At 39.5% G+C, this 27321-nt stretch overlaps 3 protein-coding genes across 3 annotated transcripts; 1 reads left to right on the top strand and 2 right to left on the bottom strand.

The window, feature by feature from the left end:
- Window positions 1–2727: 2727 nt before the first annotated feature.
- Window positions 2728–5008, top strand: LOC128195025 (uncharacterized). The gene is made up of 3 exons (XM_052871869.1): window positions 2728–3999; window positions 4107–4517; window positions 4580–5008. Exons 1-3 carry the CDS (start codon window positions 2728–2730, stop codon window positions 5006–5008), a joined length of 2112 nt encoding a protein of 703 aa, XP_052727829.1.
- A 6639-nt stretch (window positions 5009–11647) lies between these two features.
- Window positions 11648–11965, bottom strand: LOC128195027 (uncharacterized). Its single transcript, XM_052871879.1, has one exon. The coding sequence runs from the start codon at window positions 11963–11965 to the stop codon at window positions 11648–11650; it is 318 nt and encodes a 105-aa protein (XP_052727839.1).
- Window positions 11966–16735: 4770 nt separating this feature from the next.
- LOC108342925 (hydroxyproline O-galactosyltransferase GALT2) lies at window positions 16736–26967 on the bottom strand. Its single transcript, XM_017580836.2, has 7 exons — window positions 25652–26967; window positions 24953–25185; window positions 24287–24577; window positions 18263–18391; window positions 17959–18132; window positions 17240–17347; window positions 16736–17127 (listed from the first exon to the last, which is right to left on the bottom strand). The coding sequence occupies exons 1-7, from the start codon at window positions 26556–26558 to the stop codon at window positions 16918–16920; spliced, it is 2052 nt and encodes a 683-aa protein (XP_017436325.2). The 5' UTR covers window positions 26559–26967; the 3' UTR covers window positions 16736–16917.
- Between the last annotated feature and the right edge of the window lie 354 nt (window positions 26968–27321).

Genomic DNA, 27321 nt, shown 5'->3' on the forward strand with positions numbered 1-27321 from the left:
CCAATCTTCTTTGCTCCTGTTAGTAGAGTTGTTAGTTCCCATGTTATGTTTCTCTCAGCAATCTCATTCTCCATTGCATCCTTCTATACTTGACTTCTAACTGCTTCCTCAAAAGTGGTAGGATCTGTGAGATCATATGATGCAAGCATAGCAAGTTGTTGCATCTACTAGGTGAGCTGCTCCACCTCCTGTTCCATTCCCTCTTCTTCTTCTTCTTCTTCTTCTAATAGCCCGACTCCAAACTCATAATCTCTCATCCGTGCTGGTGGCCTTCTTCTCCTTTTAGGAACCTTATTTCTTATGATTTCTGTTGTGCCGTCTTGAATTTTAGATTATAAATCCTTGTTTTTCTTAGTTTCTTCCTTTCATTCATATATAAGGTCAAGAGAATTGGTTTCTCCTTACTTCTTCCAATCTTATTTCTCCATTTTATCAAAAACTACATCTTGATTGATGATAATTTTCTTTGTCTTTGGATCATACATCCAGAAAGGTTTGGATTCTTCACTGACTCCCATGAATACGCATTTAATGTTTTCGGCATCTAGCTTCTTCCTCGTGACATCGGGAACATGTACATATCCTATACATCCAAACACCTTGAGGTGTACAATTGGTGGTTTTCTCTCATTCCAGGCTTCTTCTGGTGTCATGTTTGGCAAGGTTGAGGTGGACATCTATTTAGAACATGAGTGGCTAGGTTTGCTGCTTCTGGCCAATACTCTTTTGGAACATCTCGAGCTACAACCATGCATCTCACCATATTCATCAAGGTTTGGTTCATTCTTTCTGCAACTCCGTTCTGTTATGGTGAATAACTAGCGATGAGTTGTCTTGCAACTCCATTAGTGTTGCAGTAGTCATTAAATTCTGATGAGGTGAATTGTCTTCCTCTGTTGGTGCACAAACATGTTATGTTGTACCTTGTTTCCTTCTTAATTGATGACTTGAACCTTTTGAATGTATCAAAAGCTTCAGAATTGGTATGTAGAAAATAGGACCAAAATTTTGACTATAATCATCTATAAAAGTAATTATATACCTATAAGACTGTGGGATGTAGGAATAATCGAGCCACATATTTCTGAAGGGATGAGTTGTAGATGTCTATAAGCTCTTCAAGTGCTCTTCTTTTGAAAAGGATGACGTTGGTTCTTTCCTGTCATACATATGGTGCATAACTTGGATTGGTTCTTTGATATTGGCAAGCCTTGTACCATCTTCCTATAGGCAAGTATCTATAGTCCTTTAATGTTAAGGTGACCAACCTTTGATGCCATAAACTCGTGATATTTTCAGAGGTTACATTGAAACAATCGACATTTGATACATTGGTAGAAACAAAGGGAATTAATGCTAAAAAGACAAACATATGGTTTAGGGATATCATTGTTTGTATGATTAGTCCTTTAATATCATGATATATACTACAACATTCGCTTTTAATTTGTATAGACAAATTTTGTTCTTGAAGATGACCAATGTTGAGCAAATTTGATTTGAGATCCAGAATGTAAAATACCTCTGTGATGACTACAATTCGTCCATCTATTTGCATTCAAATGTTGCCTTTTCCCATGATTGTTAGTTTGAAATCATTTCCCAACTTAACACTGTGCTTGAATGATTGATCAAGCTCAGTGAACCATTTCTTGTCCCCACTCATGTGGTTGCTACATCCAGAATCCAAAAATCATACTCCATTTAGTGCGGCTCCTTGTATTTTCATATATGGCATAAGCAACATCTCTTCTTCTTCATTAGCATTTGTATGTTCTACATAATTTAAATAGGTGGGGCATTTGTATTGGAAGTGTCCTAGCTTGTGAGATCGATAACATTCGACCTTGGATTTGTCAAATGTTCTACCTCAACCTCTGCCTCTGTCGCCTTGATATCCATCACGCCTTCTACTTCTGTTGCTAAAATGTTCAATAGTTGCAGTTCAAAGAGCAGTGTACTATAGGATGCCTTATCCTACAGCGGTCGACCGATAACCCGGGCGACCTAACGACACATAAACCAAACGGTCGACCGATAACCCAGGTGACCTGTCGGCCGATAACCCAGGTGACCTGACGACAGATGTCGTGGATGTCTTAATGTCATATGATCACAGTTGCACATTGTCGTCGACCACTTGGTGCTCGACAACCAAAATAGTATGTCGCGACACGAAGCGCTCATACGACATGTCGCCTATCCATGTCGACACACAGAACGATCGACATGCGGCGTGCGATATTTTAGCATACGGTTTAGCGGTTGCAAATAAGCAGTTAGACATGTTAGCTAACCAACGCCGTAAATCACGGAAGCAATTGACTCAGTATCAACACACAATCTAGCAGTTACAACTTCTACACAGTCCACTTCGGTAACTGTCTGGATTTTCAGGTAACAGTTTGTTTTACTGTTTTAAATATACGAAACACAAGAGAAAAAAAGTACGTTTTTTTCCCATAGAGAAAATTAAGAAAGATTACTCCTAATCTGATTGATCATATCCCTTTCTGACTTGAGCGTCGGAGTGCCTTTGCAGGTACCCAACCCATCTTTACTCAGAGAAGCAAAGAAGAAAGAGAGAAACAGAACAGTAAAAGCAGTACAGAGAAGAAACGGTCCAGAGTTGTTAGGTTCGAATCTTGGTCTCCACATCCCTACTGAAACATTTTGGCGCCCACCGTGGGGCCCGAGATTTACTATCCCAACAACGCCACCGGAGCAATGGAAGATTTCAACACGCGTGAATTGATCAGGCAGCTGCAGGTACAAATTGAGACACAAACGCAAACTATAAAGGAGCAGCAAGAAGTCCAACGCAAACAGGCGGAAGAGATGGCGGCGTTAAGGGCACAGCTCCCGCCACCAGAATTGTCTGCCTCAAACAGACAGGAGGAGAACGAGGTCAGTCATCATGGTGAGGCTTCTCACCCCGCTGGCGGGGGTCGAAATGGGCCTACTCCCATCCGCCTCACCAACCTCCTTCCGTTCACAGAGGCCATTGTGCAAGCAAACATGCCGGACAAACCTCCCCCAACCTTAGAACGTTACAATGGTTCCGATGACCCCGACAACCATCTACGCAATTTTATAGATGCCATGGCATTCTATACTGACAACGACCCGGTAATATGCAGAGCTTTTTCTTTATCTCTTAAGGGTGAAGCTCTGGAGTGGTTCCATAACCTTCCACGGAATTCAGTAGATTGTTTCGCCACGATCGAATCCTTATTCCGCAAGCAGTATGCGGCCAACAGAAAACCTGCGGTGACCGCTGCGGAGCTTGTCCATACCAAGCAGGAGAAGGATGAGACCCTGAAAGCTTTTATGCAACGGTATATCGAGACGGCCCGGCGCGTCAAGGATATCACTCCCGCTTTCATCATCAGCAACTTATCGTCCTGCTTAAGGCCGGGGCAGTTTGCGGAACAGTTGTATGCTGATCCTCCCGCCTCCATGGAAGAATTGCAATCCACTATTGCAAAATTCATCCGCATCGAAGACCACCGTAACTCCCGAAAGAAACAACACCAGGATATCTCCAGCCAGGAGACAAGGAAACCAGTTAAGCGATCCACTAACGACTACAAACCGGACCGACCACCTCGGAAGGAGACAGGATGGATATCTAAGTACGATCGTTACACGACTCTCAATGCACCACGGGCGAGGGTGCTTGAAGAGGCCTTGCACGTCGAACTCTTGACCGTGCGACGAAAGGCCACCCCGAAAAACGCAGACAGTAACAAAACCTGCCTGTTCCATATGAACCAGGGACACGACACAGAAGAGTGCAACATGGTGAAAGATAAACTAGAGAGACTCATCAGGGCAGGTTATCTTCAGAATTACATTAAGGATAAAGTCTCCACTAGAGCTGCCACCCCTCGCCGAGGAGATCCTTCTAGGCGAAGCCCCCAACGATCACATCCTAGAGATGATCGACCCCGAAGACGATCGCGTAGTCCGCCTCGCCGGACAGAGAGGGAGCGCTCGGTCCGAGGCCGCATTGACACCATATCTGGCGGTTTCGCCGGGGGGGGGGGGGGGGGGGGGGGGGGGTGTCAGCTTCAGCAAGGAAGCGACATTTGAGACAATTGAAGTCGGTTCACATGGTCGAACGCAAATGCAGATCGATTCCTGACATCACCTTTACAAACGCCGATTTCCATGCACCCGACCCTGATCATGATGACCCTATGGTCATCACAGCTAGTATCGCTCGGTATGATGTCGGCAAGGTCCTAGTCGACCAAGGGAGTTCGGTCAACATTTTGTACTGGTCTACCTTTCAGAAAATGGACCTATCTGAGGATCTCATCGCCCCGTTTAACGAACAAATCGTAGGATTCTCAGGAGAAAGAGTGGATACCAGAGGATACCTAGACCTGCGAACTCGGCTCGGAACAAGTCGGGAAGCACCTGAACTTCGAATTCGATTCCTGCTGGTCGAGGCAAATACATCTTATAACGCCCTACTAGGACGACCTTGCCTGAATGCGTTCGGGGCAATTGTATGCACTCCTCACCTCGCCATGAGATTTCCGACAGAGCACGGTGACATTTGTACCGTAAGGGCAGATCACGAACAGCCCGACAGTGTTATGTGGCGGGGCTAAAAGTAACCCCTTTCGTTCCAACTAGAAGGACAACGGGAGCCGAGGCAGCAGCAGTCGACTTAGACCCCCGAACCAATATAGACGAGCGTCTTCTTCCGCAAGGCGAAGTCAAACTCCTCTCCTTGACAAGTGACGCATCTAAAACTACTACCATTGGCGGGGACCTCACCTCAAGCGATGAACGCGATCTAGAGCGTATACTACGGAACCATGCCGATTTATTTGCATGGACGACCGCCGACATGCCGGGAATTCACCCCGGGGTCATGGCCCACAGATTATCCATCTTCCGGGAGGCACGGCGTGTCGCCCAGAAAAAGCGACGGTTCGGGGAGGAGAAGCGCAAAGCCATTCAAGCGGAGGTCGAGAAGTTGATGAACGCCTAGTTTATCAGAGAGTTAACTTACACTACGTGGCTGTCAAACGTAGTCATGGTTAAGAAGTCAAATGGCCAGTGGAGAATGTGTGTCGACTTCACAGATCTCAATAAGGCATGTCCCAAAGACTCATATCCCCTACCTAGTATCGACCGTTTGGTAGATGGAGCTTCAGGTCATGTTATACTGAGTTTTCTCGACGCTTATTCAGGATACAACCAGATCCCAATGTACAAACCAGATCAAAACAAGACGGCCTTCATTACCGAACGCGCTAATTACTGTTATGAGGTAATGCCGTTTGGATTGAAGAATGCCGGGGCCACTTACCAGCGCCTCATGGATAAAGTATTCCATCATCAAATAGGACGATGTATGGATGTGTATGTCGACGACATGGTTGTTCGCAGCCATTCTATGGAGCAACACCTGCATGATTTGAAGGAAGTTTTTGGCCAACTTCGACGGTACAGCCTGCGCCTTAACCCTTCCAAGTGCACTTTCGGCGTTCCCGCAGGTAAGTTCTTGGGCTTCATGCTCACGCGTCGAGGCATTGAAGCAAATCCGGACAAGTGTAGAGCTGTACTCGACATGACGGCTCCGCAAACTTTAAGGGATGTGCAGCGTCTGGTGGGGCGACTTACAGCTTTGTCCCGATTCATCCCGAAGCTCGCCGAGCACATCAAACCCATCCTGAAGAATTTAAAAAAGGGCACCACCCGACACTGGGACGATGATTGTGAAGCAGCATTCGACACTGTCAAACGCATTCTCACAAGTCCTCCGATTATGGCTCGGCCGGACGATGGATCTGACTTGCAGCTGTACATTGCGGCATCCCACCACGCTGTTAGTGCTGCCTTGATACAGGAAGCACCCTCCCTTAAATTGATATACTTCGTCAGTCGTACGCTGCAGGGGGCCGAAGAGCGCTATTCTCGAATTGAGAAAATTGCCCTGGCATTGCTCACCGCTTCTCGACGCCTCCGCCCGTATTTCCAAAGTCATCAAGTGATAGTCCGCACAGACCATCTGATAGCCAAGATCCTTCGCAAGCCCGACTTGGCAGGAAGGATGGTCTCCTGGTCCGTGGAACTGTCAGAATTCGGACTCCGCTACGAGCCGCGGGGGTCCGTCAAGGGTCAACACTTAGCAGACTTTGCGGCTGAGTCGCTACCCCCCAGAGGACTCAATCACCAATTGGCTACTCAGTGTAGACAGATCCTCCGGCAAAAAGGGGGGAGGAGCCGGTATCGTTCTAGAAGGACCAGATGGACTAGTTATCGAGCAAGCCATCACCTTCAATTTCCCAGCTAGCAATAATCAGGCCGAATACGAAGCCTTGATTGCTGGCCTATCCCTAGCCAGGGAGCTCACGGTTGATCGTTTAGAATGTCGGATGGACTCGAAGTTGGTAGTCGGCCACGTGAACGGAACCTATCAAGTCAAAGATAATCAGCTATTACGTTATTTCCACAAGGCTCAATCATTACTCCGAAATTTCGTCGAGGTTAACGTCATCCATGTACCCAGGGAGCAAAACGCAAGAGCAGATCTCTTGTCTAAATTGGCTCATTCCAAGGAGCGAGCACAGCTGTCCTCAATCATTAAGATGACGCTCGATAGTCCTGTGGTGGAAGCGTTCGTCACTAATCTATCAACACCTACAACAGATTGGCGCCAGCATATTAAGGATCTTATGGAAAAACAAGACAATGGAGACAACATTTCTGTGGTTGATTCCAAGCGCATTGCACGTTTTGTGTGTATAGGTGACGACCTATACCGTCGCGGCTATGGCACTCCTCTGTTGAAGTGTATTTCAGAGGAAGAGGCAAACTACGTACTGCGCGAGTTACACACCGGGATATGCGGGTTGCACTCTGGCAAACGGACCATGAGAGCACGTGTGCTCCGCGCGGGATATTATTGGCCTACGCTCGCCACGACTGTGAAACATTCGTCAAGAGCTGTATTTCCTGTCAAGCCCATGGTCACGACATCCACGCACCTCCAGAAGATTTACACCATATCGTCTCTCCCTGGCCGTTCGCTCAGTGGGGTCTCGACATAGTTGGACCGCTGCCGATCGCCAAAGCGCAAAACAAGTTCCTCCTAGTAGCGGTCGACTACTTCACAAAATGGATAGAAGCCGAGCCGTTATCGATTATCAGTGCCCAACGAGTACAGAAGTTTATCTGGTGTCTCATCTGTCGATTCGGCCTCCCTAAGAAAATCATCACTGACAACGGTCGCCAATTCGTTGAGCGTAAACTAGAAGATTTCCTCAGCCAGTTAGGCATCCAACATGTCACCTCCTCCGTCGAACATCCTCAAACTAACGGCCAAGCAGAGGCCGCGAACAAAGCCATACTGACAGAGTTAAAGAAGCGCCTTGGTGAAGCCAAAGGTCTATGGGTGGAGGAACTACCAGAGGTTTTATGGGCGTACAGATGCACACCTCACGGCTCTACAGGGGACACCCCATTCAACCTGACTTACGGCACTGATGCCATGCTCCCCGTCGAAGTTGGCGAGCCTTCATTAAGGCGCAATATCACTGATATGTCCCTTAATGAGGAACAGTTGAGGATAAATCTCGACATCCTTCCTGAACGTCGAGAGGTTGCCGCCATTCGTGCAGCAGCGCAGAAGCGAATGCTATCTCGCCGATATAACACCAAAGTCAAACCCAGAACCTTCAAAAACGGAGATCTGGTATGGCGAAAGCGGGGAGAGGCTAGGAAGAATCGAGCACACGGTAAGCTTTCAGCCAACTGGGAAGGACCATTTCGAATTATAGAAGACATGTCGAACGGAGCATATCGCCTCCAGCTTCTTGATGGACAACCAGTTCCCAACACCTGGAATGCCACTCACCTTAAATACTATTTTAGTTAATTTTCATTTGTTATTGGTTATTCCTCCCACGTTTTCTAAACTTGTTACGAAATAAAGAGTACTTTTCATTATGATTCATACTTAATGCCGTTTATCACTTCTAGTGTCGAGTCCCAGGGTCGTCGTCTCGAACATTTCTACACACAAACGAATTGGGAGCAAGCCGCCTGGTAGATGTTCTCTCCTGAACACCCAACCTATACGGGATACACTCCCGCTGGTAGATGTTCACCCTTGAACACCCAATCCGCTTGGGATACACTCCCTATGGTAGATGTTCCCTCTGGAACATCCAGTATTTACCTCACTCGACCATCACTCTCGACGGTCGCACATCGCGTTATCTATACACTCCACATTGATACTTAGCGGTCGTCACGGCAAACAAATCGCAAAATCAGCAAATTTAAACATTCAAAACACAATACAATTCAACATTCACAATCATTTCAAAATTTCAGCTAATCCAAGTTCAAAGGTATTATATCCACAAGCATATAGCAAATCCTAATCTATTACAATATTGGGCGTGTCGCCAATAACCTCTTCGACAGTATCCGCAGCAGGTTCACTCACCTTGACCACTCCATCCTGTTCAGTGTTGGCAACCACCTCTTCTTCCTCTTCACCCTCCAGGACAACATCTTCAGGTATTTCGTCCAGAGGTTTAAGTTGATCCTCATACACGTCCTTCTACACGTCAAATGCCACTCCCTCGGTCGACACTTGGAGCAAGTGCCTGGCTTGCCTCAAAGCCTTCCGAAAACCTTTGGTATGTTCACTCATAATTGCATCCTTCAGCTCTTCTACCAGCTCATTTCTTTCCGAAGCCTCCGCCTTCAATTCGTTTCTCTCACGGGCCAGCACCACCATTGCCCTCTTGGTTTGCTCCAGCTCGCTCGCCAGCTGATCGCGTTCCTTTCGGAGAGTCGAGCCAGCCTCCCGTGTAGCGTTCAGCAATGTCTCGGCCTCTTTCAGAAGTTGCTCTGCACGCTTCTGATTGGCATCGCAAGCAGCATGAACCTCGGTGAGTTCTTGCAGCTGAGCCCGTACCTTCTCCCACTCAGCACGTACCTTCTCCAACTCAGCCCGTACCTTCTCCAACTCAGTTCGTACCCTACCTCTATCAGAAGCATAGGCTAGATGCCAAGCCAACGCCTGTGCCCGTGTTGTCATCTCCAACATGGTATCGGCAATTTCTTGCTCACTCATGTTTTCGAAAACCCTTTTCTCCGAGGCGTCCATCTGCAGGTCCACCTTATGACCCAACGTGAAAGCAGGATCCCATACCCCTTGGGGGAGGGGACGATCAGCTTCCTCGACTACCACCTTCTTCTTCTTTGAAGCTTCGCGACTGATGTCGACCGCCTTTGTCTTCCTTTTACGCACTAGCGGCACTTCAGCAGCTATTGTCTCGTCGGTCGACGCCGACAGTACCACTGGTACCGGCTCGGTTGTTACCACTGGGGGGCATGGCTGCCCAACAACCTGTACGGCAGACGGCCCTGAGCGACTAACTTCAGTCCTCTCCTTTCCGATTAAGTGAAACCAACTTTTGCCACTTCCTTTTCTCCCCATAATCTCTGCAAAAACCACAATCCATCCAGAACAGTCAATAACAACAATGCAATCTACAACGACAATAAGCAAAGACACATACCAAACACCCTCGCCTCCGCGTCGTCGAACTCGAGGCAATCTATAAGCTGACGGGAAGAAAAGGGGCGTGGTAACGCGGTCAACACACCCAACGCCTCTAGCTCTTCAATCGTCATCTTGTCCTCCGGCCAAGAAGTGAACCTCAGTGGGTCCTGTGTCCAATACAAGGGGAATCGGGGGTTCCCCTCGCCATCGAAAAAATGCCGCCGACCGGCTTCGGTAATCGACACCTTAAAAAACTTCTCTTTAAAATTCCTATATGACTGCAGGTAAAGCTCTAACAATGCATTACCCGGCTCAGATATCAATGACACCCATCCCTTCGTGGCCACCGGTCGACATCTAAAGAAATATAGAAACAAACCTACAGTGGGCCTAATTCCTAACGCCCGACACAGCAACCCGAAAGCCTGCACGTAACCCCAACTGTTAGGATGCAACTGGCTAGGAGCAACATTCAAGGTGCGCAAAACATCCATTTGGAAACCAGTAAACGGCAATCGCAAATACAAATCGTAGAACAACGCAGCGTAACAATAAAAAAATTCATCAGAAGCATTCTCCCTCCCATAGCATACCCTCTCATCGTCTCGGCAAGCTATCAACTTTATACAGGTTTGATATCCTAGGGTTCTCAACACACAACTATTCTCAATCCAGTTTGTTATCACAGCCCTACTCCTAAATTGACTTCTAAGTTCTTTAACCTCACGCGCCGCCCAGCCATACTCATCTCCGCTAATCGGAGATATTACACGTCCCCCTGGACCCTCACCGCACACATTTCCATATACAAATGCATCATCACCATAAGGTATAGTGGTAACTTCAGGGCACTCCGCCGTTGATGACGGCCCCGGAACATCGTCACGGGTATTCTGCCCCCTTTCTTCCATGGTCAACACTAAACACACTCAGACGAAGGAAATTTTGGGTTACCTGGTAAAGTCTCGTAGCAGCGTAAGCACTGATGATGGAGAGGAAACAAACTCGCTCACGATAAACTCTGTTCTTCCACTGAAGTGACAAACCCCTTTCTGAATCGTGTAGAAGAAGGCAAAGCGTTTAATCGCCCCGCGCCGTAGGATTCTTTTTAATCCAAGGGCTACCAACTCGCGTCCCCTCGCTTCCCTAAAAGAGTGGGAAAACCCTAAAAAGCGTAACGTCAAAACGGTGCGCATCACTTTCCCTATCAAACTCGCGTCCCCTCGCTTCCCTACACGAGCGAGAAACCCTAAAAAGCGTAACGTCAAAACGGTGCGCATCTGTATCCCTACCAAACCACACTCAACGTCCTTCCGTAACTTCGCCTGCTAATGCTAGGCTCAATTACTCGGACTCGGGGGGCATGTACTATAGGATGCCTTATCCTACAGCGGTCGACCGATAACCCGGGCGACCTAACGACACCTAAACCAAGCGGTCGGCCGATAACCCAGGTGACCTGACGACAGATGTCGTGGATGTCTTAATGTCATATGATCACAGTTGCACATTGTCGTCGACCACTTGGTGCTCGACAACCAAAATAGTATGTCGCGACACGAAGCGCTCATACGACATGTCGCCTATCCATGTCGACACACAGAACGATCGACATGCGGCGTGCGATATTTTAGCATACGGTTTAGCGGTTGCAAATAAGCAGTTACACATGTTAGCTAACCAACGCCGTAAATCACGGAAGCAATTGACTCAGTATCAACACACAATCTAGCAGTTACAACTTCTACACAGTCCACTTCGGTAACTGTCCGGATTTTCAGGGAACAGTTTGTTTTACTGTTTTAAATATACGAAACACAAGAGAAAAAAGGTACGTTTTTTTCCCATAGAGAAAATTAAGAAAGATTACTCCTAATCTGATTGATCATATCCCTTTCTGACTTGAGCGTCGGAGTGCCTTTGCAGGTACCCAGCCCATCTTTACTCAGAGAAGCAGAGAAGAAAGAGAGAAACAGAACAGTAAAAGCAGTACAGAGAAGAAACGGTCCAGAGTTGTTAGGTTCGAATCTTGGTCTCCACATCCCTACTGAAACAAGCAGAATTGTCTCCTGTAACCTTCAATACTTGTTCAATCATTTCTTGTCATTTTATATTGTGTTCATGTATAAGCAATGAGTTGTGCAGCTCATCTACTGTCATCTTATTGATATCCTTCAATTCTTCAATTGAGCATACGATGTAGTTGTATTTGTCGGACAATGTGCTCATAATTTTTTCAACAATATGCCCATCCTCCATTGTTTCTCCTACTCCTCTCATGTCATTTGCAAGTATCATGACTCGAGAGATATAATCATTCACGGATTCGCCATTTTGCTTTTTTGGAATTTCAAATTCCCTATGAAGCCTTTGGAGTTGTGCTCGTTGAACTCGAGCATTCTCCTGAAACTTTTGCTTCATTGAATCCCAAAGTGCATTGGAGGTAACTTTGTTGGTGATTGTTTTCAAAATATTCTTATCAATAAATTGAAACAGATAGTTCTTTGCCCACAAATCATTCAGTTTTTGCTCCTCCAAGGTTCAACGTTATACTCTTGTAAGTAATTATAGTGTTTTTGGCTCGTCATAGCCTTACTTTACTACGCTCCAGTATTCTTTTGATCGCAACAAAATTTTCATTAGCATTGACCAATGATCATAGTCTCCGTCAAACTTTGAAATACTGAAAAAGCAAGTAATTTTCACTCTATTATGCTCTCCTGTGTTTGCTAAGTATCAGACCCTTGTATGAACTCCGATACCACTGTTAAAATAAATAATATTAATACTTAATGTAGCTCTCAAACTTGTTTTATTCAATAGAATGATTTGCTTAATATAACAAATACATAAACAACAGAAAACATAAATGTAGATTCATGATTATATCATGACTATTTTTACAAAAACATAAAAGAAAACAGCTAAGATTTCTTATATATTCCTGAATGATAAGTTTATTTTAAAATAAAACATCTAACTAATTTGAATGAGTAAGCAGTATTCTTCCAATACTTTCTATATATCCTTTCTATATAAAGTTTGATTTGTGACGGTGCAGAATATAATTTGTTTGATCCAAAATTTTAAGATATGGACTGAATTCATTGATGCACTCCTCCATAAACCACTGATTACAATTTACGATGTTTTTATTTCCCGCACAATTTCTGCATGCACCTTAACAAATTTTCAATGACCATTTTACTTTCTAAAAAATATGATTTTCAGAATATATATTTCAAAAACTTTCCGGAAATTGTGAAATTTCTGGAACACAACTTTTAACATAATATTTTCAGAATAAAATTTTTGAAATAGAATTTTCGAAATCAAATTTCTGGAATGCATGGAATAAATTTTGAGAAAAAGTTTTCAAAATAAAATTTTCTATATTAACTTTTCATAATGCATATAATGCCTTCTGGAATGACTTTTTCAGAACATTCATACATAAATGCATTTTGGAAATAATTTTCCAGAATATATTCTGAAATACTTTTTCGCATTTTCCCTTTTTAGTCTGTAGTTTTCTCTTTCCTCTTCTTCTTTCTCTGCGTTGACAATGATAATAAAAGTGAAACCGGCAACAATGCTGTCATGAGTTAGTGAAGGGCGTTTGAGTTATTTTTTTTATGGTTAATAATGTTTTTATTTCCCCAATTTATATGTAAAATTGAATTTTTTTTCTTAAATATAATATGGACCAAACTTTAAAGTTAGTGAATATATTCATAGTGTTAACTTTTTTAGGATTTATTAAATGAACTCATGTTTGAGTTACAATTTATTAAAATAATATACACAACTGTCATTCTAAAACATATTTAAACATGTTGAAAAAAACTTAATATAATTGAATTATAAAGATTATAATTATTTATTTTTAAAGTTTGAAATTAAAATATATTAAAATTTAAAAGAATGAAGAGTTTTAATTTTGCATAAATTTTAAATAAATATATTTAACTGTATTTTTTTTATTATTGAGCTGCAGTGATTATTAGAGGTGTCATTTGAGCCCCTGGCCCATGGGTTGACCCTAACCCCTTCTAAAATCAAGCCCCAATTTTCTAGCCCCCTTAATAGGGGACTTTTTAAAAGCCCCAACCCCTAAAGCCCCACATAAAGTGGGTTGGGGTAGGGTTAGGATGGGGCTAGCCCCCAAACTAAATTAATTCACTTTTAATGTTTTTTTAGTTATTTCATTTATTTACTTTACAAGTTCAATAATTTTCAAAATTTACATGATATTTAATATCTTTTTAATTAAATATAAATGTATAAATATTGATTTTATAAAAACTTATTTAAAATAATTTTTTAATTATAAGTATATTTTAAATATATAATTTTATTATTTTGGAAAGTTAAAAAAGAAAATTTTTATTATTATTTTTATTTAAAAGAAAATGAAAAAAATTTCAAAAAAGAAATTATAAAAGTAACACAGTTGAAAATTTGATTTTTCAATAATCGAATTCTGATATCTATATTAATATTTGAAATATTAATTATGGATAGATTTTAAATTCAAATCTACTGATTGGATGAATTTTTAATATCGGTGTAAAATTTTTATTTTTTATAGTTTGTCATATAAAATTCTTTTGTTGAATGTTTTGTATAGATATATATACATTAAAAAATTAAACCACAAACTTTGTAAAGTTTAAAATTAATTTCACGTAATAAAATAACTAACTTTTTAGTGAAAATCCTTGTTACGCAAAATTCTTATGAATATCATATATGTTAGTATACAAGATCTAGATGTAATCCCAGTGGTTATAAAATCATATTTTTTTTTCTAACCTTTTAGATTAAATTAATATTTTAAAATCATACTTATCTTTATCCAACAAAGATCGTTTTTATTGAATTATTTATCATAATTGAGCCGATTGTAATAAAAAATAATTAAATAATAGATACAATATTTTTAAATAAATATAATATTATAATTTATAATACTAAAATTAAAATTATTATTGTATTTAATTATTAACATATAAAATAAATAAAAATTATAATAATTATAATAATAAATAAATTACATCAATGTCTCTTAATAAGAAACTAATAAAAAAGACAAATGAATATAATATAAAATATATGAAAAAGACATAAAAATATATAAATTGATGTAAATGACTAAATTATACGTTTCATAAATTTTTTTTAAAAGAATTATATAACTTTGTAAATAATAAATATTAATTTTATTAAATTTGGAAAATTAAAAAAGTTAAAAAGTTATTAAGTCAAAATTTTAACATGTTCACACCAATTAAAAATAATGTAATTTTGATCACAAATCTTAATCGAATGATATTGATTTAACCTAGTGACAAAATAGATTATCATCTATAAATAAATTCGTTAGTCCATCAAAATTTTACAAATTAAATCAATTTTTTTAACTTTTAAACCTATTTTATGTGGATATCTCTAAACTGTCAAATTTACAAACCAAAATTAAGAAACCAAAATTAAGATGAAAAAATTATCAAAACAAAATTTGGAAATTAAGGAATAATTGTATAAAAGCATTATTATTAAACTAATTAATATAGAAACAGTTATGAAGTAGAAAATTAATTTTATTGGTAAAAAAATATAATTATACATGAATCAATTATGGTTATAAGTTATTACTAACAAAGACAAAATGAAAGCTGGATAAAAAATACATATGATTTGTGATTACTTGTATGATGATATTATGTTTCTGGACTTAAATTTTGTAAAAAGGAAAGCCCATGGGTTGGTCCTGACCTATAGGGCTTTAGGAATTTTTAGTCCTGTGGGCTTTTTTAATAAAGAGTTATTTTGGCCCTGTGAACTTTTTTGGCCCCAACCCACATGGGCTAAGGCTAAATCTTATTAAAGAAGCTCATTTGACAGCTCTAGTGATTATAGGGGTGCAAGTAACCTTTACAATATGATAGCACTCGTCCATATAGCAGTCAATTTTAAGCCTTTTGTAAATTAGTATATTATTTTTATAGAGCTCCAAACTATGTGATAGTGTAAAACTTTATTTAGTAATATCTTACATTATACTTTTGTCTAGAGTTCTATGATATGCTTACATCAACACATTATATAACATGTATCTCTACTTTTCAACTGACCTTTATTTTATTTTATTTTTCTTCATTCGCACAACTGAAAGATACCTAATAAATCAAAGTAACAACAAATCTTAAAATTGTTATTCAAAATGCATGAATGTTGTTCCCTGTGTCCTTATAGAATTGAATACAAGTAAAATATTTCTTTAATATATGAAAACAGAAATATTAAAGGATTTTAACTACTATTCTAATCCATATGGAAATAATTTAGTATGGAGCTAGTATGAAGGAAAAAAAATCAATCCATTGAGGTAATAAAATTTTGATAAATTTTAGAATAAATTATACAAACATTCTTCATATCAACTTTACAACAACATCCTAGTTTTCTTAAAACTCTACCGAAATTTTCAAATTGTGGAAATATCATTATTTACAGTTTTTACGAGGTAGGTGCACACCCCTTTTAACATTGCGCATGCACATTTTTCAGACACATCATTAACTGTAATAATTACCATTACTTCTTAAGTGGAGAAACTATTTGTTTAAAGTTGTATTACATTTGGAGGGGCTGCATATGTACTTACAATACACAAACTATACGTTAACATTAATTTAATATTTTTAGTGTTATCCACTCATTTGTTGACATACACATTCAGGCTTCATTTTACCTTTACTTCCTTCTCCTTAAAATTCTGAAAATCTACACATTTAATTAATTTAATTATTCTAAACCTCAGGACTTGGTAACCAAAACATGAAATTTCACCTAAAGATATACCAAATCTTCTTTCAAATCTTAATATATAATTTTTTTACTAAATTTCTAGCCTAAGCTTTTAAAACGATTATATATTCCAAATTCATGATAAGCTCCCAAATATTTGAATTGAAAATAAGAATTTAAGATAAAAGTAGACACAGAGAAGGACAAAATTAGTTTAATTTTAAAAATAAAGGGACTTACTTAATGGCAAAATAATCAAAGAATCAAATTTAATTAAAAAATAAAAAAATTATTTAAAGTTAAGTCCTAATACACAGATGTAAATAACAGTGGCAGCTAATGACTCAGCAGACAGAGCTTTTATGAAAAGACATGGTATTAGGTACAACTTCTACCACTACACTTTCATTCATTTCTTGCAAAATTGAATTTGTTATAACTTTTGTTGTCATCGTAGTTTTCTCCAAATATTAACCTAGGTGAACTAAGATCGGGACAAGGATATAAAGAATACAAAGATACAGTGGCAAGTCAAAGAGGTAAAGTTGTTATACTTGCGGTCATCTGAAGTTGCAGCAACGAGCTCGACCTCTTGATAATTTGTCCCACAGACAGATCATCTGTCTTGGTGATTGGTAATGTGCAGTGAAGTATCCCTCCATGCATCCATACTGACAAAACTTCCAGTTGTGGGAGTACTGGACTGGAGCAACAGTACTATTATATCTCTCAACCCACATTCCCATGCTTACATCCTCCATTTTAAAGAGCTGCCATCAGAATATATTTCAGTCATCAATGAATTTTATTGATGTGGCAACTTGGAAAGTGAGGAGGGAGGGGAGACTGCAAAGCTAAATGAAAAATATAAGGTTAACTAACCCTTAGCCTCCTATCCTTGTGTTGAGATAGGATGAAGGTAACAATATCACTGGAAATTACATATGCAGGTCCATTTGCATAAGGAGGATATACTTCTTCTGGCCACTCCTGGAACAACAAAACACAATACCTCAGAATACAACAAAAAAAGAACAATTTATAGCATTCCCCGCATTATGTGTACTTGTCACCAAATGTTTAGACAAGCACAACAATTAAGGAAAAAAGAGTTCAACAAAAAAAATGTAATAAAATTATGAAACGCTACTGCACAAGTTCCAGTCAAAAGTAAAGGAGTAACATTGACAACAGGTTCCAATTAAAGAATTGAAAACATCTAAATCATATTTGTACTCCTACGCATATAACTGGTAACTAGTAGTGATCATATTGCAGAAGCTCCGGTTTTCAGCTTGCCATTTAAGGAACCTATTTAGGTACATAAAAAATATTACCCACACAAGTGTCCTGACTAATGGCATCGAAGAAGTTCTAATGTTTTAATCCTCATGTTTTCAAGACCCTATATATGGGAAAACAAACTTCACTCACATCTTAGAGGGTAGGATGCACGGTGAACTAAAACACTAATCTCTAATATACTATGTTCGTATCATACTATTTTAGGTCCGAGGAGAGCTGGAAATTGATTGTTAAAATTAAAAAACAAGAAAAAATAAAGCATACAGAGCTCATGTATGTTGTCACTATCATAATACCTCATAAGTGACTGCCCATTTGCCATTTCTTAGAGGCCGATGTAAGAGATTGAGATTGCCCATATAAAGGGACTTTTCTGGGGCCACCTTCTCAATTTCCTTCAAGACGGTTTTCACCCTAATAAATGTATCGTCATCAATTTTCATGACATATGCAGCTGTCACATTCTGAATCTGCATAGATGAAAATTAATTTATATCCTCAAGATATTTAAGAGTTGAAGCAGGTTTAAGCAATTGAAGGAAAGAATTAAATAAATTGAAGGGAAAGCAGTTTTCAGTAGCTGAAAAGAATTGAACTCACCCCATATTCACAAATGGCTACAGTTTTAAGAACAACAAGCTCATAGCGATCCATAAAGGGCAAAATGACAATATCACCAAAATAAGCAGCCTCCTTCTTCAGCACTGCATTCACTTCCGTCCTTGTATTCTATAATTGTTATTTACAACAGGCAAGAAACCAGAAAATTTAGCCATATAATATCACTACTACGAGGGAGAGAAACATGAAACAAAAATACACAATACCATCTACAAATTCTAAACAAACCCAAAACTCAGATTTTCATATGTACACATTGATTGCACATTTCAAGTACTTAAGTATAACTAATAGTGTACAAATTTTAACAAAAGATGTTCTTTTCAGTAATTGCATTATATTTCAAACAGGTATTTCAGCATAGAAAGTATCTCATGAAAATCCAACTTCTTAGTGTATATTTGTGATTCTATCACTATGCGTACTGTAGAAAATCAGTGTAGACGTTAGGTTTCTTGATAGAACAAACCCAAATATAGGGAAACACACACCACCCAGCACGTAAACACACCAGAACATACACTGTATGTACCTGGTTTTATTGCATTCATGAAGAAACACAAGGAATTACAAGAAAGATACTTGGCCTAGCCACGCTCTCCTTCCCCCACAGGACAAAACTTTTTCAACAACCCTCAACGAGCCCCCAGCCCACCTATAAATAGTCTTCCTTTTAGAAAAGACTATACTCTCTTAACCTTTCAACTTACAGCTAGTTTGCTATTTTTCTTTATACACATTCCATTTCCTAACATTACTCTCCCTTGGATAAGCAACCTTGTCCTCAAGGTTGAAATCCGGGAATTGGTATTTCATAGTTGCGGTATCCTCACATGTGACTGCCTTGGGTCCTCCATTTTTCCATTGAATCAGCAACTGTTGAACCTGCCTTGGGTCCTCCATTTTTCCATTGAATCAGCAACTGTTGAACCGGTTCTCCTTGTTCCGGTTGTTGTACAGTCCTTCTATCTAACACCCTGCTGGAAAGACAAACTGAGGAGTTTCCTTGCAGCTCCTCTGATAAATCCTTCTCTACCTGGTGTGTTCCACCAGCTTGCTTCAGTTGTGACACATGAAAAACAGAATGTATATGTGCTGTCTCAGGAAGTTGTCGTAGATAAAGGGCCACCAGTCCACTTGTCTTAGCACCAAAAAAGGACCATAGTACTTAGCTAATAGTTTCGGATGTAACCGTTTTGGCATTGATACTTGTATATGAGGATGAATCTTCAAAAACACATAATCCCCCATTTTAATTTATGATGGCTTACAGTGTCTATTAGCAAATTTAGTCATTTGCTGTTGTGCTCTAGTTAGATTAAACTTGAGCTGTTTAAGCAGCTAATCCCTAGACAATAGATCTTGTGCCACTGCTCCCATTACTGTCTCTCCCAGTACAAATCTGTGTAGGGATGGAGGAGGTCTGCCACAAACTACCTCAAAAGGGGTGCTTTTGGCTGCTCCTTGAAAGATGGTATTGTATTAGTATTCTGCCCATGGTAAAAACATAGACCATGCTTTCGGTTGCTCAGAACTGGAGCACCTCAAATAGGGATGTAACTATATTTTATTGGAATAAAATGTCCATACTTACTCAACTTGTCTACCACTACTAGAATGGAATCATATCCATTAGACTTGGGGAGGCTGACTATAAAGTTCATGCTGATATCTTCCCACATTGCATTGGAAAAGGCTGCCAACAGCCCTTGAGGAGAAGAAGCCAAATATTTGTGTTGTTACCAAGCAAGTTGCCACAAATTCTGTCACCCCGTTCTTCATACTGATCTAATATAAGGACTGTTCAATCCTCCTATATGTTTGAAAGACCCCGGAATGATCCCCTGTAGGTGTTGTATAATATTCTGCTAGTAATTTCGGAATCCAGGGAGACGTGGATGAAATTACAAGCCTGCCTTTATGGTGAAGGTGGGCGACCCTGCTCCAGGGTAAAATGGCCATGAGACTCGGGTTTATACATTAAATCCTTGACAATCTTCTGCAGAACATCATCATTGTTGACCTCCTTAGTTATGGATTGGAAATCCTGCCAAAAAGGTTTAGATAGGACACATAACTCTTATCCTCCTTATTTATATCCTCCCACCTTCTGGACAGTGCATCAGTCACCCTATTGGATGTCCTTGTCTTGTAAACAATGTCAAATTCATACCCAAGCAGTTTCGCAAACCAATTCTGCTGGTTCTGTGTTGTTATCCACTGCTCCAAGAGATACTAAGGCTTTTTTATCAGTAGAAACAGTGAATTTCTACCCTAGTAAATATGGTCTCCAATGCTGAATAGCCAACACCAAAGCCATTAGCTCCTTCTCATAGATGGCTTTGTGAGAGAGGAGTCAGACAAGGCCTTGCTATAAATCGTGATAGGCTTCCTGTTTTGGGATAACATAGCCCCTATCCTAGTTCCCGATGCATCTCATTCAATTGTAAAAGGCTCGGTGAAATCTGGCAACTCTAGCACAGGGGCGGTTGTCACAGCTTTCTTTAGGTTTTTTAAGGCCTTGTCACTCTCCTTATTCCACTCAAACTTCCCTTTCTTCAGTAATTTCATAAGGGATCTAGCTATCTTCCCATAATTTAGTGTAAAACACCTATAGTAGGCGTGGGCCACTGGTATATCATTGCCAGTTTCTCAGTGTGCATCTCAACTCCCTTTAGGGAAATCATATGTCCCAGATACTTCACTTCCTGCTGCCCGAATTTACACTTTTTTCTGTTGGCAAAGAATTTCTGTTGCAGCAGTGTTCCCAGCAGTTGCCTCAAATGATTTATATGATCTTCCCAAGACTTATTGTAGACCAGTATATCATAAAAAAAAACCAGGACACACTTCCTCAAATATTTGTGGAGGATGGTGTTCATGGCACATTGAAAGGAAGCCAGGCCATTAGTTAGCCCAAGGGCATAACTAAAAATTCATAATTCACGTGGTGAGTGTTAAAACCTGTTTTTTGGATATCAGCCTCATTCATGCGTATCTGGGGATAACCTGCCTTGACATCCACTTTTGAGAAGAACTTGGTTCCATGAAATTCATCTAATAATTCTTCAATAATAGGCATAGGAAATTTATCCGGAATGGAGGCATTGTTGAAAGCCCTATAATCTATGTAGAACCTTCAGCTTCCATCCTTCTTTTTGACAAGTACAATTGGCTTGAGTTTGGACTGTTGTTGGGTCTGATTATTCCCATCTTAAGCATTTCTGAAACTTATGTTTCTATCTCTGATTTCAGCAAGTGCGGGTACCTGTAGGGTCTTACATTAACTGGATTCTCCCCTTCTTTGATGGGAATCTTATGATCCATTGTTCTATGTGGGGGTAATTCCAGAACCTCCTGGAAAATGCCATTATACTCCTCCAAGACTCCCTCCAATTCAGCTATTTGCCTTGGGGATAAATCTGTTTGTCTCTCTTCATTTCTCTCCACATCCGCAGCCGTTAATTCCCACACTAACGTGACTGCTTCTATCTTTGTTTCCTTCAACAAAGCCTGGGAAGTTACAACTCTTTTAGCGAGGGTGGGGTCTCCCCTTATCTTTATTTGTTGTCCCTTCATATTAAAACACGTGGTTAAGGTCCTCCAGTTAACCTTAACCTCTCCCAAATATCCAACCATGCCATACCCAAAATCAAATCAGCTCCTCCTAACTCAAAGAGGAAAAATGTTTCTTTCACCTTATGTTCTTCCAGCTGCACTTCTATATCCCTGCAGCACCCCCTAGTCTGTTTCTTATGGTCGTCTCCCAGTTTGACACGGTATGGAGGAATGTCTTCCACCTGCAAACCCAGTTCTGCCATTAATTTTGTGGAAACAAAATTGTGGTTGGCCCAACTATCTATCAGAATTAGAACTCTTCTCCCATTAACCCATCCTTGGAGCTTCATGGTATTGGTTGGTATTAACCTAACAAAAAACCGGTATAAGGTGAGACTTACTCCCATTTATATACTCTAAATTGATCTTATCTCTAGTTGGTGTGAAACTTCCAACTCTAAACTGAGTATTGTATGTTTCTTGGAGATAGTCTGGTAACATAGAGGAGCAAAAAGAAAGATAGAGTATTTCCTTCTAATGCAGAAGCTGAATTCCGAGCTCTTGCACAAGGGGTGTATGAAGGACTCAGGATGAAAATCATTTTGGATGACCTTAAAGTCAAGGTGGACAACCCTGTGCAACTACATTGTGACAATAAGTTTGTCATGAACATTGCCCATAATCTAGTACATGACAGGACCAAACACATTGATATTGACAGACATTTTATCAAAAATAATCTAGACAGAGGCTTTGTGATTACAACTCATGTCCTTACCGAACTTTAGATAGCAGAGGGCTCCCTCTGGGTAGATTTCAAGATCTTGTAAGCACGTTGGGAATAATTGATATTCATTTACCAACTTGAGGGGGACTGTTGTAGTTAGAGAAAATATCTATAAAATCTTCTTAATTAGAGAAAATATCTATAGAATCTTCTTAATTAGAGAAAATATCTATAGAATCTTCCTAATTAGAGAAAATATTTGTAGGATCTTCTAGATTATTTTTCAATATATTGTTTCCTTATTTCCCTTTTCTTAGAAGATTAGATTGCCACAAATAGAGGTAAGGAGAATGTAATTGATATAAATGAAAATAATAAAGTCACTCTCTTTTTCAAGTTGTTCCTTCCCTCCAAATCTCCTATTCAAAGCTATGGTTAATTCCTCCCAAGAAGGGTTCTTGGTCTTTTGCTTCCAGAATCTGAACCAATGGTTGGCATTACCTCGTTTTATTGCATTCACAAAGAAACACAAGGAATAACAAGAAATATACTTGGCCTAGCCACGCTCTCCTTCCCCATAGGACAAAACTTATCCTGTCCACCTTCTCTCAACTTTTTCAACAACCCTCAACGAGCCCCCAGCCCACCTCTATATAGTCTTCCTTTTAGAAAAGACTATACTCTCTTAACCTCTCAACTTACAGCAAGTTTGTTAGTTTTCTTCCTTCTTACATACACATTCCATTTCCTAACAGTAGACCATATGATCTTAATGACTCTAATACCAAACCATTAACCAATTATTCAAAAAGCTTAAGCTATTAGGAGTGTGGAAAGGCATATGTATGGTTGGTATATGAAACACTACTATGCATTGAGTTTATGGTTTAACCATATATGTCAGTCTCATCTAATGCATTAGCATGTGAATTATAGCAACAATATGCGCTGAAGTTTGGAAGAATAAAAGTTGTACTTGCAGACATCTTTTTCAAAAAGAATAGCTTCACAGAACCCAACCCAAAACAGCTTAGTCAAGGTGCAACTATCCCAACTCCTAAAAGTCTCTTACCATTTACATAGCGTTCTTAAGTCACACACCAAGGTCAATGGGTTCCATTGCCAATGGGGATCAAATAGCCTGTATTGGTAACGAACTTCGGTCCTAAAGTATTATTTTTTTCTGCTAAGGTAAATTCAGTAGTAAATATCAAGTCAGGCATCATTTAACCGAAACAAATTTCATTAATTACTGTAAAACATAATCACTCCTTCCACTACCCAAATGTAAATTATAGCACGAAACTCCAAACATAAGTATAATTAATATGCTTGGTTGGTTAAGTGAAAAACTCATGGTAAGAGCTCAAGTTTTCTTCTGATTTTATTATATTTGAAAGATCACACCGTTGCCTATCAAATGAATTTGATACAAGATCTCTGACACACTAATCCTGATGTTGTAACTCCAAATTCTATTTGCAATAGATAACCAATACATGCTTGATGTCAAACCAGATGTTCTATCATTTCCTCATCATGATTTAAACACAAAATTTTCCTTAGAACTTCCAAGAAATAATCTAGGGAAGTTGTTTTTCCCTTGTACATGAAACGTTTAATGTACCCTATGACATTCTTGGTATCAGGTGTCTATTTGTGCTCATGTTGTTAGGGAATCACTATATGCCAGATATAAATAAAGATAAAAACCTTACCAGTGCCACAAAGAATCGTGCTACTACATTTGAAGACTGGATTGAAGCAGATTGCATCCATGTCTTTCTAACAGCCATGCGTTCTGCAAAGTGATTTGAAGCCGAAAGAACTCCAATGAAAAGTTTAATAGGATGTTTTGGTAAAGGTCTGGCTTTCCAGGTCTCTGACATTTCCAGTACTCTTTGAGGTGAGAAACTAGGATGGGAAGTTGGAAGAGAAGTAGCATAAATTGAATGAACATCCAAATCCCCTTTAACTGCCAATCCTGTAGCATCCTCAAGTGTAAATCCCTGAAGAAAAATAGAAAGAAAATAATGAGACGGGAAAAAAATCTGCTGACCAACAGCAGCAGATTATAGAAAAATGGGAATAAATTCCAGGTATTCTCAAAGTTTAAGCTATGGGAGTCACCCTTCAACGTATATAACATGAGCTATTACCATTAATACAAACTGTTGAGGGAAAACCAAAATTCTAAATCTACATGTCATAATATACGTAAAACAAATTCACCAAAAAATTTCAAACTCACTAAAGCAAATAAAAAACACATATCTCACCAGATTATGATCATTAAGAAGCTAGATATGCAATTTCACACCATATGGATGTTTAGCACAGTCATTAAATGAAAACACCTAATATTATCTCATGAAGAAACTTACAGTCCGATATGGAAATGAAGTTACATGGCGACCTCCAATATTAATATGGTATCCATCAACACCAGCACGCAGTGTAAGGACAAACATTCTGCCCTCTATTAAAGGGAACGGCCAGGTCATTTCTGGCTTTTGCTCACGTCCTATAAAACGCTTAAACCATGATGTTGTCTTGGTCTCTTTAGAGTCTATAATGTCATTCCGCATCCATTTCTCACACCGTCTGTATCCATCAACTGTCAAATAAAATAATATAAAATTACAAGGATACAAACAGATATATGCCATATACATCACCAGACTACCACCAGACTCACCATAAGCAACTGGAATATCATAAAAAGTAAAACAAAAATATTCATAAAACTACTAAAAACTGAAAGATATAAGACCCTCCAAAGTTTCATCCATTCTAGCAATATAACTTAACTGCAATAACCATTACATTTTTTATATTTTACAGCTTTATTAAAATAGACCAATCGGGAAGGTAAAAATTATTACTCTGATGATCACGTAATAGCCAAGTAGTAAGGTGCACCTATTTTCATTATTTGTTAGAGTTTTCTAATTCCACATTTACAATGATATCAAATGCATTTTATTTTAAATAATGCCAGCGAGGGATACTCAATTCTGCAATACTTTTTTTCTTTCTAAATAACTTGCTTCAAAATGAATATGAAATATGATACATCATACCAAGCATTTCTTCTTCATCCCCAGATGGCAGACCATCACATCTTTGAGAGGCTCCCCAGTGCATTCTGTAACAGGTATTATGCTCAATCACAGGTCGTTTGCTCCAATCCCCCCTAATTCGAGGATTCAAGTGGAGGATCTTTGGAGGATCCTCCCCATCCACTGACTTAAGCCCTTGCAATTCAACCATGAATTGTGAAACGGAAACCAACCCTCCATCTTTCTTTTTCTTGGAAAGCTGTGGAACATACTCCTTATGAGCATAATGGGGTGTCCCAACCACAGTGATCGAAGAACCAGCTGCAAGACCACATGGAAGAAACATTAAATTATCTCCTTTCATCAACTCGTCCCCATTAATGGACACCCAAGAAGGGCATGACTCAGGCTTTCCATCAAGCACAGAACTTTTTACCGGCTCCTTCTCATCAACCTTATCTACTTCCTGCCAAGCCTTCAACCCCAATATCCATGCCTCCTCCTCCATCTTCTCAAGCACAGACAAATCGTTGGTCCTCTTAAATTCCTGCATTATCTTCCCAGTTATCCTACCATATCGAGGGGGAATATGCATCGTAGACTCTGGAAGACGCTCTTCCTCCTTCTTTGGCTCCGTGTTTGGCCTCAAGGGGGCACCCTGGTCCCTACTATCTTCCAATCTCCTGTGAAATGCATCTCTATAAACAGAACTCACAATAGACTTGCTCAAATCTGAATCTTCAGAGTCCAAAACAGCTGCCCCCTCCAACTTATTATAACTCTCATCCCCACTTAACGTTGACACAATTCTTAAAAGCTGTGGAAATTTACATGACACAAACAACAAGTACAACACCCCAATGCCAAACAACAAGTGAGACAGTCTAAACCTCCGCATGTTGGGAGGATCACTTTTCGTTTTCTTCATCTCCAACAAAACAACACTCTACAAACACAACAACAATCTCCTCGCCCCACAGACCAAATTTGGAAGGCAAACCCACACTCAAATTCTCAACAAAAATATAACGGTCCTACGTTAGGCAACAGTGCCAGACATTTTCAAAGGAATCAGAAGAATCAAACCTCAGCGATGCGGGAGAGATCGAGCTTCGGAAATCAACCAATGTAACAAGGAATCAACAAATTGGGAAGAAACCCGTTTCAATTGGACCCGGAGAACCATTAAAGCTTCAAGCTTTAGACAGAACTCCGCTAGAAAGTCGATCTCCACCCTGAACCCTAATGCACTACCCTGTAACGTGAATGCTATGAGCCTGGAAATGAACGCTGTAATGATGACATTTGAAAACAAAGGGGAGCGGACCCAGAATTTAAAATACTGATAATAAATAAATAAAATAAAAGAAGAAGAAATCACTGAGGAAAAAGAAATTAATGTTTGTCACTTTATTTTATTATTTAATTTCTCATAACCAAACTCCGATAATAACTATAACTAGGTTCCTTTATAATGTCCTGATTTCATTTCCAAGGAGCATTTCGAATTTTGTACTGTTGCGCTTAGTTACTACCCAGGACAACAAATATTAATACTGACATAAATAATCCTATGATACAATATTTTACAGTTTAAATTTACACAAATGATTAATGTTAACATCATTTTTTTTCATTTGGATTGGACAAGAAACACTTAAAAAGAATATATGAGTTGTTTTAATAAATAT

The sequence above is a fragment of the Vigna angularis genome, chromosome 1 (assembly GCF_016808095.1).
Source record: "Vigna angularis cultivar LongXiaoDou No.4 chromosome 1, ASM1680809v1, whole genome shotgun sequence".
In the NCBI taxonomy this organism is placed as follows: Eukaryota; Viridiplantae; Streptophyta; class Magnoliopsida; order Fabales; family Fabaceae; genus Vigna; species Vigna angularis.

Coding starts and splice junctions, on each gene's coding strand:
- LOC108342925 (XM_017580836.2), bottom strand. CDS start 26,558: ATGAAGAAAACGAAAAGTGATCCTCCCAACATGCGGAGGTTTAGACTG. Junction 18,392..24,286: donor CACGATTCTTTGTGGCACTG/GTAAGGTTTTTA, acceptor TAACAATTATAG/AATACAAGGACGGAAGTGAA. Junction 17,348..17,958: donor AATGGGCAGTCACTTATGAG/GTATTATGATAG, acceptor TTGTTGTTCCAG/GAGTGGCCAGAAGAAGTATA.
- LOC128195027 (XM_052871879.1), bottom strand. CDS start 11,965: ATGAAGCAAAAGTTTCAGGAGAATGCTCGAGTTCAACGAGCACAACTC.
- LOC128195025 (XM_052871869.1), top strand. CDS start 2,728: ATGGAAGATTTCAACACGCGTGAATTGATCAGGCAGCTGCAGGTACAA. Junction 4,000..4,106: donor GGACAGAGAGGGAGCGCTCG/GTCCGAGGCCGC, acceptor AGACAATTGAAG/TCGGTTCACATGGTCGAACG. Junction 4,518..4,579: donor TGAATGCGTTCGGGGCAATT/GTATGCACTCCT, acceptor TTGTACCGTAAG/GGCAGATCACGAACAGCCCG.